This window comes from Aethalodelphis obliquidens, unplaced genomic scaffold (genome assembly GCF_003676395.1).
Source record: "Aethalodelphis obliquidens isolate GAN/ISIS:26980383/991018 unplaced genomic scaffold, ASM367639v1 scaffold5, whole genome shotgun sequence".
Classification (NCBI taxonomy): domain Eukaryota; kingdom Metazoa; phylum Chordata; class Mammalia; order Artiodactyla; family Delphinidae; genus Aethalodelphis; species Aethalodelphis obliquidens.
The window spans coordinates 37,018,782-37,036,066 of record NW_020837949.1 but is presented as its reverse complement, the minus strand read 5'-3'; the positions used below and the strand labels follow the sequence as shown (position 1 = coordinate 37,036,066).

The 17,285-nt window shown below is 39.4% G+C and overlaps 1 protein-coding gene across 1 annotated transcript in view; it reads right to left on the bottom strand.

The window, feature by feature from the left end:
- The window catches only part of DOCK4 (dedicator of cytokinesis 4), a 480,421-nt gene that overhangs the window by 111,874 nt on the left and 351,262 nt on the right, over positions 1 to 17,285 (bottom strand). Inside the window, exon 23 of the mRNA XM_027102161.1 lies at positions 10,666 to 10,858. Coding sequence (XP_026957962.1) covers positions 10,666 to 10,858 — 193 coding nt within the window. The remainder of the gene's footprint in view (positions 1 to 10,665; positions 10,859 to 17,285) is intronic.

Sequence of the window (17,285 nt, the reverse complement as noted above, 5' to 3'; positions counted from 1 at the left end):
TCTAAATAACTCTATACCTATTAAAGAAACTGAACTTGCTGTTAAGAGCCTACAAGGAGAATTCTAGACTCAGGTGGCTTCTGTGAATTCTATGAAGCAGTTATTGGAAGAAAGAGTATCAAGTCTGCACAAATCCTCCCAGAAAATAGAATAAACAGGGGATACAACTAACTCATTTTATGAGGCCAGCACTATCTATGCCGAAATTAGCCAAAGACATTACAAGACAAAACTACAGATTTGACATTTCTCATCAACACAGATGTAAAAATCCTTATAAAATTTTAACATCACACACACACACACACACACACACACACACACACACACACACACAATGATTAAACAGGATTTATCCTGGAAATGCAAATTGATTTAACATTTGAAAGTCAATCAATCAATGTAATTTACCATATTAGCAGTAGATGTAGGAAAAATGCAAAATTCAGCATCCATTAATGATAAAAGCTGTCAGGAAGATAAGAATAGAAGGTAATTTTCTCAAATTGATAAAGGGCATTAATGAAATGCCTGCCATTAGCTAACATAATAATAGTAGAAGATTGGATGAATGCTTTCTCCTTAAGATCAAAAATAAGACAAGGATGGCCAATTTCACCCACTCAGTTTAACCATGCACTGGATTCCTAGACAATAAAATAAGGTATATCCATAGGTGAAAAAGTATATGACCCTGTATCCTAATGAAAATCGTAAGAAATGCAAACAAAGTGTTCACGATTCGGAAAGGGCCTTCAGCAGCGTTTGCCTGACTTCTCTTACTGTCTTCTTTATTTCTTTTAGGAGTGAGGTTAGAAGTCTCATATTTCTTCTAACACCTGCCACCAGGCTACCAGCACAAGGAGGTATGGCCTTAGGTTCACCATCAAAACAAACCACATAAGGCACAGGCACACTTCACTTTAAGAAAACGAACACGGAGTATTAAAACCCAAACTTGTAAAATAATTCATTGCAGGCTTCCTTTCAACAGGAAGCGAGACCGGGGAACTTAAATACTTATTTACAAATCAATTACTTGAGAAAAAGAACCAAGAAAAGGAAACTGAAAGCTTAAATGACAGGAGTCACTGTCTAGTGATGCTTAATTAGAAAGGAAGATAAAGCTTATCTGATATGTTCTTGCAGCCAGTGGGATTTGATGTCTAAAAATTCAATTTGCAGCCAACTGTTAAGAAAATCTCTACTGCCAAAAAAGTAAGTAAGGTAGACAAATAATTCATGTGTGGTGTGTAGATTTGCTGCTTCTCCATTAGTAGGGCAGTATCAGCCAATGCACAGGATAGAATGGATGGGTAAATGCCAAACAAGCTGACTGGTTAAAATGCTAACGCTTACCTTTAAAAGAAAATACCTGGATTCATCAAGAAGGCTCAAAGGAAAAAGAAGGGAATTCCCTGGTGGAGCAGTGGTTAAGAATCCGCCTGCCAATGCAGGGGACACGGGTTTGAGCCCTGGTCTGGGAAGATCCCACATGCCATGGAGTGCCTAAGCCCGTGTGCCACAACTACTGAGCCTGTGCTCTACAGCCCGCGAGCCACAACTACTGAGCCCATGTTCCTAGAGCCCGTGCTCCACAACAAGAGAAGCCACCGCAGTGAGAAGCCAGCACACTACATTGAAGAGTAGCCCCGGCTCGCTGCAACTAGAGAAAGCCCGAGTGCAGCAACGAAGACCCAATGCAGCCCCCCAAAATTAATTAATTAATTAAAAAAAGAAAAAAGGAAACCCATAGTTGAACAAACACTAACTTCCTAAACATTTAACAACAGTATCCGTTATACAGCTCTTATCCTTGAAAGGGTCAAAACATTCATATTATGTATCTCATATAAAGCTCACTGTATTGTGTCTCACTTTCTGTTTTGCCTGTACACACTTGAGTGGATAAAGCCAGCTCCTGATAGCAATTTCCAGTGGGCGTGGGGCTAGGAAGGAGGAGAAGCAGCTAAAAAATGCTGATGAATTTCCTCCTTGTGGTTGATTTCGAGGAAAGTCGTCATCTTTGCCTCCTCTATCAACAAAGCTTTAGACAACAATCCCTGTAGCTGTCTGTCCCCACGGGAGTGAGGTCTGTGAGTCCTGTGGTGGCATGCAGGGTTGCTGGCCACTCTCCACAAACTGTCCCAGCGTGGGCTGGACATCAGCAAGGACACCTAAGCAGCTGCTCTGTGGCAGCCTCAGGACGGGGAGATGGTAAATCAGGTGGGCAAGAGGTCCAGCTGGGGCACAGCTTTGCATGTAGCAGAGCTGCAGGCTGCAGGGAAGCACCAGCCGCACAGGAAGCCCTGAAATCAGAGCTGGGTTAGGTCTTTGTCATCAAAGCCACCAGGAATTGAACTGCCAATGTTACAGCAACAGAACCTGCAAACAAGCCCTTCAGACATTAGAGGACAGACAACATTCAGAATGGAAAGGATCACAGATGACTTAGGGGCTACATGCCATGCAGACAAAGTCAGGATCACAGAAGAAAACAAAATACAGGGCTAAGGATGATCTCTCTGTGTTGTTCTTACCCAGTGGATTCAATCCCCTCCCACACCCCGCACCTAAAGCAAAATCCTAAGGAATGCAAAGTATCCATCAGTGGGAAAGTGCCTTTATCTGTGTTCGCCTGTCTTCTCTTAGTGATTTCTTGATCTCTTTTCGGAGTGAGGTTAGAAGTCTCGTATTTCTTTTAATGCCTGCCACAGGGCTACCAGCACAAGGAGGTCTGGCCTTAGGTGTACTTTTTACTTTTGTCAACTGTGCTCTGCTCCTGGTCTGGGACTCCAGCACTGAACACTGTTCTGTTGTCATGTTCATGCTCAACCTTAGCTCAAAAGTTGCTTTTGTAATAAAACTTTCCTTCTTTAATGCACATCATTTATTCAATAGCTATTGCTGCTCCATCCTGATCCCTAGCCATGACCCAGTACCTAGTATTCACGAAACGTTTACCAAGCAACTATTATGTACCAGGCACTGTTACAGAAGCTAAGATAAAACTGTCATCAAGATAAATATAGCCCCTGCTCTCTGAGGCTTTCCTTCTGGGATGAGGGTAGGAGACGGACATTAAACAACTAAATCACCAATTCTTTAGTTATTACAGATGTGTTAGGTTATCCAAGAAGTAAAAAGCCAAAGAATGAGAGTAATAATGGGGTGGGTGAGACAGATAGAAGATTTCTGGAGAAATGAGAGTTCAACTGAGCCCTGAAGGGTGCATGGGGGTCAACTAGGTTCAGAAAGGAAGAGGAGAAAGTGGGTTCCAAGCAGAGTGAAGAAATATGGAGATGGGACCAGGCAGGTGGGCCGGGCCAGATCACAAAGCCTGGAGTGTGCCCCCAAAACAGAATAAAACAACTGGGATGTGAATAAAGGAACTGGGTGGGAGTGACATCATCTGGTATGAGTTTCTGAAAGGGAACTATGGCTACACAGATGGACAGGAGAAAGGAGATATGGGGAAAAAGTATAGAAACTACTGAGGCAGGTCAGAGCAGGTGGCAGTCTGTATGGAGAGGTGGGAGCTGGGGAGGGGAGAAATGGCTGGCCATGCGAGACGCTGTGGAGGCCCAAGAGCAGTGGTGGTGGTAGGTGGAGACGAAGGGCAAAGGGAGAAGAGGGCTTCAGGAACGACTCTGAGGTCTCTAGGTGGAGAGCGTTGCCACATAGACTGTATTGTAATTTGCTACATTACTTGTAACCTAATACCTGGAATGGAGTCTGCTCACAATAAACATTTGTTGAATGAATGAATGAGCTACACCATGAGTTCCACTGGATCTGACAGGCAACTGAAATGGACCTGACATTTCTGTGTTCGTGTTTTAACCCAGCTTAAATGGGAAATAAGTAGGTTGCACATCACATTATCACAGTCCAGTTTACAGCAACTCCATGGGCTGGCACTCGCCCTGGGCGCCCAGGAGAAAGCAGCTATTCCTAACACCATACTTCAACGCAAACCAAGGCAGCTGCTTGTGGCATTGGAAACAAGACACACATCCCGGCTCTACTCCCCCACCCCCCGGAAATCTGTGCATATGTGATTGAGTGACAGATAAGAAATGAAAAGATAGGGGTCCCCCCTTTCTCCAGAAACGTGCTTGCTCATTCAATCAGTATTGAAGAGATCAGAAACAAGGTCAGAGAACAAAGTTGAAATTGGATGGTGAGTAGCCCAAAATATGTACATTTACCTTTATTTTCAAACGCCACAGATGAAACTTAGGGTTGGCTACGATTTTGGCGATGCATATTTTTCACCTTAAGTTCTATGTTCAGAGTGGCGCATTACCTAAAACTCCTAATTTTATCGTTTTCTCTTCTAGGGAAAGATGTGGAAATTCTTTTCCAAACAAGCCCCTTTCTAAGTACTTCTTTAAGAACCTGCACTTTAACATGGTTTTAACTAATATATACACCTTAAAAATTTTATGTGTGCCAATCTTTAATAAAAGCCAAGAATAGAGATTGAACAACTATGAAAACTATGAAACTCTCAGCAAGTGCTTTCAGAGCTCCCTGATGGTGGAGACCACCCAGAAAGGCCGTCGCTCCTAAGTTTTTCCACTTTGAGCAAGGGGACCTGGGGGAAAACACAGATAAGGGCAGCGAGCAGGGAGTGGATGAAGGAATTGAGACTAGAGGGGGCAAAACACTAAGGATATTTTAACAAAGGCTTTCTTGAGGTCTCAGGGGATTTAAAAAAAACCCAAAAAAACCTATTTTTATATTGGCTAACCAACATGAAATCTACATTAAAAAAACTAAGGTCTTTACACTTCTTCCAGTGGTCCTGCATTATCATTCTACTTCTAGGGAAAAGGTGCAGCCCTTATTCATGCAGCTCTGCTCATCTCTATAAGGCGCATCTACTACAGTGCAAGCTCTGGCTAATAGAAAAGCTTTAAGCAAATGGCATTTTCCAAAGTGAAAGAAATTTAATCACTTGCAGTGCCAGAGAAGTCAATACTCAATTATGCTTTAACTACAGTTCTAAGAAATAAAAGCTACCAGGCACCCGTCAACGGTAGTAATACTTCCCTCTTAAAGTTGTCAAATTAATAGATAAACCATCACACATCCTTCCTTTATATTATGGCCTAAAATGGGAGGTGGAATGGGGAGGTGGAGGCATTCATTCCCAGCATAAACTGTAAAAATAGTCTAATAGTCCACCTTCCTCCCTCTCTCCTTTACTTTCATTGCAGCCTTGTAGCAAATCCACAAAAGAGCTAACAGGGACCGAGGAGTTTCTGGTGAAAAGGAAAAAAAATGACTTTTGGATGCTTTCTTAAGAAATCCCTACCCTAAGAAATCTGATTCTTTATTTTGTAGGAAAAGAAAGTACCACTGTCATGTTTCTCGTCATTACACACTCAGTGCACTTATGCTCACCTCTATTATCTGCGCTGAGGTTTTCCTGATAAACTGCTCAATTATCCCAAAGCAGAAATGTATATGACTTTTTCTTAGCAAGCAAATAGCTCAGCGATGACTACAGACCTCTGCTGAACAATTCAAGTGACAAGCAATGGAGCCCAGTGCAAATCTGATGCAAAACCACGGTCCCCCAGAGCCTGACCTTGCTGTCTGAGAAGACTCAGCACCTGCCCTCTCACCCCCATTGCTCAAACCATCCCTCTGCTCCCGCTCTCCACACTTCCCTGCCCCAACCTCTACATTTCAAATCTACTCTTTTTGCCATTGCTAAAGCTGTCTTCTCTAACATCATTGAGACCTTTTCCTGGCCTTCAAAAAACAGGAAGAATAGAATTGTGGGGAAAAAGGGAAAAGTCAGTTGTTCAACTTTTATACCTTAAGTACGTCTGACTGGACCCCACATGATTTAGACATCAAATAACAACCTGCTTAAATTCCAAATCTGAGCTAAGTCTTTCAGGTCTGGCCAGATGCCCTAGACTCTCACCTTGAGGGTGCAGCTCAAAGGGGTTGACTCAGTCCTGCCTGGCTGTGGAATGCCTCCAGCCCTGAGGCTGCCCCTTGGCCCTTAACTCAAGATGGCTTGAACCTTCCTATTGCTTTTTTCATTCCCTTTTGTGGTGCTGACCTTGTATTCTGTATGTATTAATTTCTAATCTAAGCTCAACTAGAGGTATTCTGCAACCATGCTGCTTCCTTTGTGTGTCTCCTCCACTTTTTTTCTCCTTGGGATTTGTAATGGTTACTTTTATATGTCAATTTGACTGTGCCATGAGAGCCCAGATATTTGGTTAAACATTATCTTGGGTGTGTCTGTGTGAGTGTTTCTGGATGAGAATAACATGTGATTTGGTAGACAAAGTAAAGCAGATTGTCCTCCCCAATGTGGGTGGGCCTCACCTAATCTGCTGAAGCCCTGCATACAAGAAAAGCTGGAGTAAGGGAGGGTTTACTCTCTCTGCCTGTCACTCACCTAAGAAGTCCATCCTCTCCTGCTTTCAGATTTAGACTGGAATTTATACAATCACGTCTCCTGGTTTTCAGGCCTTGGGACTCAGACTGGAACGACACCATCTGCTTTCTTGAGTCTTCAGCTTGCCAACTGCAGACCTTGGCACTTCTCAGCCTCCATAAGCACATGGGACAATGCCTTATAATAAATCTCCTTACACACACATACACACACGCACACAGACATACACTATTGGGTCTGCTTCTCTGCAGAACCCTAATATAGGATTCTAGTACTAAGCCAACTTTCAGAACTTTCTCTCTTTCCTAGGGGCTTGTAACATCTACAGTTTTGTTCTCCAAAATGTTTTGAAATTTATTAAAGTGTGGGCCAATTGTGCTCCACATTCCTTTCTAGCTAATATGAACCCCCAGAAAATGAGGTCACTTTCTCAGATTCTTCTCACTTCTCTATCACTAACCAGTTCATCTTTGCTAATCAGAATTCAGCTCAGAGTAGCAATTATCTTTGCCATACACCATGTCCTGAGAAATGGAACTGTCATTATGGCAGTCAAGAATTAAGTACTTTGTCTTCAGCTGAATACATAGCCAGTTGATACCCTGTAACATACTTATCCCTACTTTATTTTGCCCTGTTCAGATTTATAATTTTAATCAGAAAAGTGTCATTTGTAACTTCCATCTGGCCAAGATGTGTGTACTTACATGAATGCAGCACTTCGTGTTCCATTTATTTTACTTTTAATAAGTAAATAAAATTCATAGACTTCTGAGTGTTTTTGACCTTCTACGCCATCACACTGCTTCTGAACTGTTTGTTTTACCCATATGTAGTAGGCAGAATAAACGGTTGCCCCCAAAGATATCTACATCTTAATTCTCAGAACCTGTGAATATGTTATGTGAAAAGAATACATTAGATGAAAGAGATTTTGCAGAAATGATTAAATTAAGTATGTAGAGATAGGGAGATTATCCAGGTGGGCACCATGTAAACATAGGGGTCCTTACAAGTGAAAGCAGCTAGACAGAGTCAGAGGGAGATGTGAAGACGCTACACTGCTGGCTTTAAAGATGAAGGAGGGGGCCACAAACCAAGGAATGCAGGTGGCCTCTAGAAGCTGTAAAAGGCAAGAAAACGAATTGTCCTCTAGACACTATACAAAGGAACGTCACTCTGTTGACACCCTGATTTTAGCCCAGTGAGAAGCATTTTGGACTTCTGCCCTACAGACATGTAACATAAGAAATTTGAGTTACATTAATCCACTAAGTTTGTGGTAGTTGTTGTAGCATCAATAGGAAACTAAGAGGCCAAAACTATATGTAAAACACGAGTCTGATTTCACCATATTTTGGTGATGCTACTCTTTTTTTTGGTTATGCTTCCTAGGTAATATTTACCCATTCTCTGTCATTTGGTTATAGGTATTTTGGGGGAAATAAGACAAAACTGGGGCAACCAAATTCCAAACTCCCTTTATAAAAACTCCTTTCCTTGTTTTAAGAAGTGTGTGTACTTTTTTTTTTTTTTTAAGTAGAGGTCAAATGTATTAGACTTAATCCCTTTACCTGTTGTTCTCTACCAGAGCCTCTCTTACTATGGTTCTCTGCACCCACACAATGCCCTTAGTTACAGTTTTATATTGTCCCTCTTCTTCTTTCAATTAGACAGAATCTGCTTATTTTTGTGAGATTTGCCATGGTCCTTGTAGGGTTCACACTCTCCTCTTAACCACCAGCCAAGACCTCCTACCTGGTTCTTTGACACGGTCTATGGAGCCAATGATTTGCACTGCACATCTTTGCCTCCAGTATCTCATCTTTCAACTGGACTACACAGATGTGCTCCATCTATCCCCCAAGTCCACAGTTTCTGACTTAGAATTTCAGAGTCACTAGAAGTACTTTCTAGGTTTGCTAACACTATTGCTGGGTCCCACGTGATTTAAATAGAAGGTAGTTTGAGCCTTGGAAGGCTCTCAGAAATGCCTGCTGTTTTTCTCCATGAAGACGGCCTCCTTCCAGATGCGCCCTGCCATTTATACATGACGACAGTCTATTTTCCTCAGTAGTGAGTCACTAAACAGCAAGCTAATTCTATCTTCCTGGGGCACTGACAGAAGTCAACCCTCTTACTAACATCTGCACATGCTTCTAAGTGTTCCATTGATCGGGAGCTGCTTTGCTTCCCAAAAGTTTATGCTTCTCCATAATTATCCTCCATGGTGACTGTCCCACATATCATGAGAGGTAGGTTCCCCCACCTCCCCCTCCTCCTCCACACCAGTGTCACCATCACTAAAGCCCAGCACTGGCTCTGAGTCTCTCCTCCAGATCACAAGCACAGACTCTCCAGGGTCCACACATCCTTGGTCTCTTGAGTCCCTCTATCCTGGCCCCCTAAATAATCTCATCACCTCCCACAGAGAGCTGGTATCTTTTCTTCCGGCTTGTAGCAGCTACTTTTTGTTTCTCCTAAATTCTGATTTCTCTACCACCTCCTGAGCATCAGTAATCAATAAGAAACTGAGCCCACAGACAGAACACATCTCGCAGGGGTAATTAATGAACACAATCCCCCCAAATAATTTCCGTATATTTGAAAACCGTTTTCAACATGTTTTCATGTTGCTCTTTTGGTGTCAGATTTTAACCTAACAAAGAATTATCTGGCCTGTGAGGGAGAAATATGGTAAAAATCATCTATTCTTCTGAGAGGGGAATGAACTCTTCTCAGTTTGGTAAAAAAAAATTGAAAGTCTAGTCAAATTGGGATGCCTGGTCTGGACCTTAACCCTTCCACTTCACACCACCTTTTCTTAACCCTGGAGGAAGCCCTAACCACTGAAGCAGAACCTCTAGGGCTCTCAGGGACAGAGTTTGAAAACTACCATGAGAAACATCTCTTTTCCAGGATGAGATGTACTTTTATGTGGAAAAATCAGAAGGTTGAACTTTCTCTCATGTTGATTCAAGCATTGTTAATTTCAGGAAAAAAATCAGAAACATACTAACAGTCTATCAACAGGAGAAAAAATAAATTAATCATTTTATATCTATACACACACACACACACACACACACACACACACACACTCAGTGGAATACTATACAAGAGTAAAAAAGAACTACAGCTATATCTAATAGCATGGATACATATAAAAGTGTAATATTAGTCAAAAAGACGCACTCTACTTAATGACATTCAACATAATGTCATCATATAAAGACTAAAAGATGAAAATATTTTCAAGAGGTTAAAAAAATATGTTTTTATACCTACAGAATAAAGGCATAGAAAATAGAAATGGAATCTTTGATAGTGGAAACTTCTATGAAGGAAGCGAATATATACAAGAGGGCCTGAATATTTCTATAATGACAAATCTCTTAAAAGACCTAGAGCAAATATCTGATATTGCTGAGATTTACTCATATTATGCTCTATTCTTGTTTGTATGTTTAAAATGTTTTACAATAAAATAATGTAAAAAAGGTTTATTAAATATATTTTAAACACCATTTCAAAAATACTGCACTATACACACATATCTGCATTCATGTGAAAACATAATTCACAGAAGAATTTCTAAAAGTTTTTGATTCAGTGATAATGACAGAAACTTCTTAAACTTTAAAATGAGACTGGTATTTTATTATTTTTTTCAGAAAAAAAACCAGAAGAAACAAGAGGCAATGGGATTTAATAATAGATATTATGACAAAATCAATCAATAAATAATAGATATTATGACAAAATCAAATTAGTCACTAGCTATTAGGATAAAATAAAAAATGACAATACACTGAAACTTTCACCCAGTTTCAGAACACAAATTGATGGAAAAATTTAAGGACAAGAGAGACAAATAAACAAAGATCATAGCAGGTCCCTGTAAGCATCTCTGAAAGAAAAATGTTAAATTTTGTTGAATGTTAAAAAAAAAATCTAGAGCAAGGAAAAAAAGCATGCCCTATACTACAACTTGTTATGATTAGAATTAATAATTTAATCATTAGAGTTTTCATTCTTTCTAGAAATAAAGTTTGAAGAGCCATACTTTTGTATCTGACTATTTAATAAACTTATTCTACCATCCAAATAAACAATGCTTTTGAGAAAGTAGTTCTTAGTTTCTTTTTTTAATTGCTTCTGCTGACCTATAACGACAAAATGTAAATAATGGCTTTCTAGAGACACTGTTTCATCCAAGAGACCCAGCACCTTACCTGGGTTTGTATACAGCTGGCTTTCCACGGTTTTGCCGATGCACTGCAGTTTAACAGCTTGCAGGGCGTCATCCACGTGCACGATGGTCGGCAGACTGCCCAGGGTGTCCTGTACCAAGTTGGCCACTTCCCGGACATCAAAGAGCTTCAACAGCTCCGAGTACACAGCTGGGAAGGAGCTCAGAAACACAGCCTTAAAGAGATGAAATTTAAATCAATTCCCAGATACGACCTGAGAAATCAGCTATAAAATGTCAGTGAGTTTAAGATCGTGACAAGTATTTTTGAATGCTAGAAAAATGAATGTAAAATGTTTCTGGTACTGAAACTAAAAAGACTAAAAAGTTTAAAAGGCAAAATTTAGAAAAAAAAAAGTGTACCAAAATAGAGCAACTTTTCAAAATATGCAAAGGTACAACATAGTAAAAACTGGGAAATTCTGTAAAACTACTGACATTAGCAAGATGATGGACAATATGCCCAGAGAATCAGCAGAATGCAGCACGATCAAATGGAAAGAATGCTCAACTAAGACCTGGATTGTAATTATTTATGTTTCATTCTTTTTGGAGAAGCTTTCTGAAGTGCTCATTTAAATCTCATTTACTTTTAAGAAGCCAAACACATTAATTCTCTAAAGCACTCAATTTATGATTAAAGAAAAATACATAGGACATCAGAAGGCATCAGAAGACCTATATTATATGTAGGACTAGTTTGGCTTCTAATAAACTGTGCGACCTTGGACAAATCTTTTTAACCCCATAGGTTTCAGTTTCATCACCTGCAAAACAACAAGATCATTAGAACAACTCCTTAGGTTTCTTCAAGATATACTGAAAACCCAGAACTGTCTGTATTCTTTATATAAGAAACCTGATAATTATATTTTAAGGGGAAAAAAAAAAGATGCTAACATAAAACCCTGAGGGGCATACTTTAAAAACTGGGCTAGGAGAGGACCTTCCAAATGGAAGAGGAGTAAGACAAGGAGATCACTTTCCTCCCCACAAACACATGAAAAATACATTCACATGTGGAACAACTCCTAAAGAACATCTACTGAATGCTGGCAGAAGACCTCAGGCTTCCCAAAAGGCAAGAAACTCCCCACGAACCTGGCTGTGTGGCTGACAGGGTCTTGGTGCTCCGGCTGGGTGTCAGGCCTGAGCCTCTGAGATGGAAGAGCCGGGTTCAGGACATTGGACCACCAGAGATCTCCCAGCCCCACATAATATCAATAAGCAAAAGCACTCCCAGAGATGTCTGTCTCAATGCTAAGACCCAGCTCCACTCAACGACCAGCAAGCTCCACTGCTGGACAGCCCATGCCAAACAACTAGCAAGACAGGAACGCAACACCACCCATTAGCAGAGAGGCTGCCTAAAATCATAAGTTCACAGACACCCCAAAACACATCACCGAATGCGGTCCTGCCCACCAGAAAGACAAGACCCAGCCTCATCCACCAGAACAAAGCCACCAGTCCCTTCCACCAGGAAGCATACACAACCCATTGAACCAACCTTATCCACTGAGGGCAGACACCAAAAACAACGGGAACTATGAACCTGAAGCCTGCGAAAAGGAGACCCCAAACACAGTAAGTTAAGCAAAATGAGAAGACAGAGAAAACCACAGCAGATGAAGGAGCAAGGTAAAAACCCACCAGACCAAACAAATGAAGAGGAAATAGGCAGTCTACCTAAAAAAGAATTCAGAGTAATGACAGTAAAGATAATCCAGAATCTAGGAAATAGAATGGAGAAAATACAAGAAATGTTTAACAAGGACCTGGAAGAATTAAACAGCAAACAAACAATGACAAACAACAAAGGAAATGAAATTAAAAATTCTCTAGAAGGAATCAATAGCAGAAAAACTGAGGAAGAAGAATGGATAAGTGACCCGGAAGATTAAATACTGGGAATAACTACCACAGAGCAGAATAAAGAAAAAAGAATGAAAAGAATTGAGGACAGTCTCAGAGACCTCTGGGACAACATTAAACATACCAACATTCGAATTATAGGGGTTCCAGAAGAAGAAGAGAAAAAGAAAGGGACTGAGAAAATATTTGAAGAGATTATAGTTGAAAACTTCCCTAATATGGGAAAGGAAATAGTCAATCAAGTCCAGGAAGTACAGAGTCCCATACAGGATAAATCCAAGGAGAAACACACCAAAACACATACTAATCAAACTATCAAAAATTAAATACAAAGAAAAAATATTGAAAGCAGCAAGGGAAAAACAACAAATAACACACAAGGGAATCCCCATAATGTTAACAGCTGATCTTTCAGCAGAAACTCTGCATGCCAGAAGGGAGTGGCAGGGCATATTTAAAGTGATGAAAGGGAAAAACCTACAACAAAGATTACTCTACCCAGCAAGGATCTCATTCAGATTCGACAGAGAAATTAAAATCTTTACAGACAAGCAAAAGCTAAGAGAATTCAGCACCACCAAACCAGCTTTACAACAAATGTTAAAGGAACTTCTCTAGGCAGGAAACACAAGAGAAGGAAAAGACCTATAATAACAAACCCAAAACAATTACGAAAATGGTAATAGGAACATACATATCGATAATTACATTAAATGTAAATGGATTAAATGCTCCAACAAAAAAACATCTACTGGCTGAATGGATACAAAAACAAGACCTGTACATATGCTGTCTATAAGATACCCACTTCAGTCCTAGGGATACATACAGACTGAAAGTGAGGGGATGGAAAAAGATATTCCGTGCAAATGCAAATCAAAAGAAAGCTGGAGCAGCAATTCTCATATCAGACAAAATCGACTTTAAAATAGAATCAATCCAAGAAGAAGATATAACAATTGTAAATATTTATGTACCCAACATAGGAGCACCTCAATACACAAGGCAAATGCTAACAGTCATAAAAGAGGAAATCGAAAGTAACACAATAATAGTACGGGAATTTAACACCCCACTTCCACCAATGGACAGATCAACTAAAAAGAAAATAAAGAAGGAAACACAAGCTTTAAATGATATATTAAACAAGATGGATTTAATTGATATATATAGGACATTCCATCCAAAAACAACAGAATACACTTTCTTCTCAAGTGTTCATGGAACATTCTCCAGGATAGATCATAGCTTGGGTCACAAATCAAGCCTTGGTAACCTTAAGAAAATTGAAATCATATCGAGTATCTTTTCTGACCACAGTGCTATGAGACCAGATATCAATTACAGGAAAAAAAAAACTGTAGAGGATACAAACAGATGGAGGCTAAACAATACACTACTAAATAACCAAGAGATCACTGAAGAAACAAAAGAAGAAATTTAAAAATACCTAGAAACAAATGACAATGAAAACACGACAGCCCAAAACATATGGGATGCAGCAAAAGCAGTTCTAAGAGGGAAGTTTATAGTAATACAATCCTACCTCAGGAAACATCTCAAATAAATAACCTAACCTTATACCTAAAGCAATTAGAAAAAGAAGAACAAAAAAACCCAAGTTAGCAGAAGGAAATACATCATAAAGATGAGATCAGAAATAAATGGAAAAGAAATGAAGGAAACATGAGCAAAGATCAATAAAATTAAAGCTGGTTCTTTGAGAAGATAAATGAAATTGCTAAACCATTAGTCAGACCCATGAAGAAAAAAGGGAGAAGACTCAAATCAACAGAATAAGAAATGAAAAAGCAGAAGTAACAACTGACACTGCAGAAATACAAAGGATCATAAAAGATTACTACAAGCAACTATATGCCAATAAAATGGACAACCTGGAAGAAATGGACAAATTCTTAGAAAAGTACAACCTTCGGAGACTGAACCAGGAAGAAGTAGAAAATATAAACAGACCAATCACAAGCACTGAAACTGAAACTATGATTAAAAATCTTCCAACAAACAAAAGCCCCAGACCTGATGGATTCACAGGAAAATTCTAATAAACATTTAGAGAAGAGATAAAACCTATCCTTCTCAAACTCTTCCAAAATATAGCAGAGGGAGGAATACTCCCAAACTCATTCCATGAGGCCACCATCACCCTGATAGCAAAACCAGACAAAGATGTCACAAAAAAAGAAAACTACAGGCCAATATCACTGATGAGCATAGATGCAAAAATCCTCAACAAAATACTAGTAAACAGAATCCAACAGCACATTAAAAGGATCATACACCATGATCAAGCGGGGTTTATCCCAGGAATGCAAGGATTCTTCAATATACACAAATCAACCAACGCTATACACCCTCTTAAAATGAAGGATAAAAACCATATGATCATCTCAATAGATGCAGAAAAAGCTTTTCACAAAATTCAATACCCATGTATGATAAAAACTCTCCAGAAAGTAGGCATAGAAGGAACTTATCTCAACAAAATAAAGGTCATATATGAGAAACCCACAGCCAACATCATTCTCAATGGTGAAAAACTGAAAGCATTTCCACTATCAGGAACAAGACAAGGTTGCTGACTCTCACCACTATTATTCAACATAGTTTTGGAAGTTTTAACCACAGCAATCAGAGAAGAAAAGAAATAAAAGGAATCCAAATCGGAAAAGAAGATGTAAAACTGTCACTGTTTGCAGATGACATGATATTATATGTAGAGAATCCTAAAGATGCTACCAGAAAACTACTAGAGCTAATCAATGAATTTGGTAAAGTAGCAGAATACAAAATAAATGCACAGAAATCTCTTGCACTCCTATACACTAATGATGAAAAATCTGAAAGAGAAATTAAGGAAACACTCCCATTTACCACTGCAACAAATGAATAAAATACCTAGGAATAAACCTACCTAAGGAGACAAAAGACCTGTATGCAGAAAACTATAAGACGCTGATCAAAGAAATTAAAGATGATACAAACAGATGGAGAGATATACCATATTCTTGGATAGGAAGAATCAACACTGAAAATGACTCTACTACCCAAAGCAATCTACAGATTCAATGTAAGCCTGTCAAACTACCAATGGCATTTTTCACAGAACTAGAACAAAAAACTTCACAATTTGTATGGAAACACAAAAGACCCCAAATAGCCAAAGTGATCTTGAGAAAGAAAAATGGAGCTGGAGGAATCAGGCTCCCTGACTTCAGACTATACTCCAAAGCTACAGTAATCAAGACATATAGTAGTTGCACAAAAACAGCAATATCGATCAATGGAACAAGATAGAAAGACCAGAGATAAACCCACGCACATATAGTCACCTTATCTTTGATAAAGGAAGCAAGAATATACAATGGAGAAAAGACAGCCTCTTCAATAAGTGGTGTTGGGAAAACTGGACAGCTACATGTAAAAGAATGACATTAGAACACTCCCTAACACCATACACAATAATAAACTCAAAATGGATTAAAGACCTAAATGTAAGGTCGGACACTATATATAAAATTCTTAGAGGAAAATATAGGCAGAACACTCTATGACATAAATCACAGCAAGATCCTTTTTGGCCCACCTCCTAGAGAAATGGAAATAAAAACAAAAATAAACAAATGGGACCTACTGAAACTTAAAAGCTTTTGCACAGCAATGGAAATCATAAACAAGACAAAAAGACCACCCTTAGAATGGGAGAAAATATTTGCAAACGAAGCAGCTGACAAAGGATTAATCTCCAAAATATACAAGCAGCTCATGCAGCTCAATATCAAAAAAACAAACAACCCAATCCAAAAACGGGCAGAAGATCTAAATAGACATTTCTCCAAAGAAGATATACAGATTGCCAACAAACACGTGAAAGTATGCTCAACATTACTAATCATTAGAGAAATGCAAATCAAAACTAAAATGAGGTATCACCTTACACCAGTCAGAATGGCCATCATAAAAAGCTACAAACAATAAATGCTGGAGAGGGTGTGGAGAAAAGGGAACCCTCTTGCTCTGTTGGTGGGAATGTAAATTGATACAAGCACTATGGAGAACAGTATGGAGGTTCCTTAAAAAACTAAAAATAGAGCTACCATATGACCCAGCAATCCCATCACTGGGCATATACCCTGAGAAAACCATAATTCAAAAAGAGTCATGTACCACAATGTTCATTTCAGCACTATTTACAATAGCCAGGACATGGAAGCAACCTAAGTGTCCATCGACAGATGAATGGATAAAGAAGATGTGGCACATATATACAATGTTATATTACTCAGCCATAAAAAGAAATGAAATTGAGTTATTTGTAGTTAGGTGGATGAACCTAGAGTCTGTCAAAGAGTGAAGTAAGTCAGGAAGAGAAAAACAAATACCGTATGCTAACACATATATATGGAATCTAAAAGAAAAAAAAATGGTTCTGAAGAACCTAGGGGCAGGACAGGAATAAAGATGCAGACGTTGAGAATGGACTTGTGGACACGGGGAGAGGGAAGGGTAAGCTGGGATGAAGTGAGAGAGTGGCATGGACATATATACACTACCAAATGTAAAACAGATAGCTAATGGGAAGCAGCCGCATAGCACAGGGAGATCAGCCTGGTGCTTTGTGACCACCTAGAGGGGTGGGATAGGGAGGGTGGGAGGGAGATGAAAGAGGGAGGGGATATGGGGATATATATGTATATGTATAGCTGATTT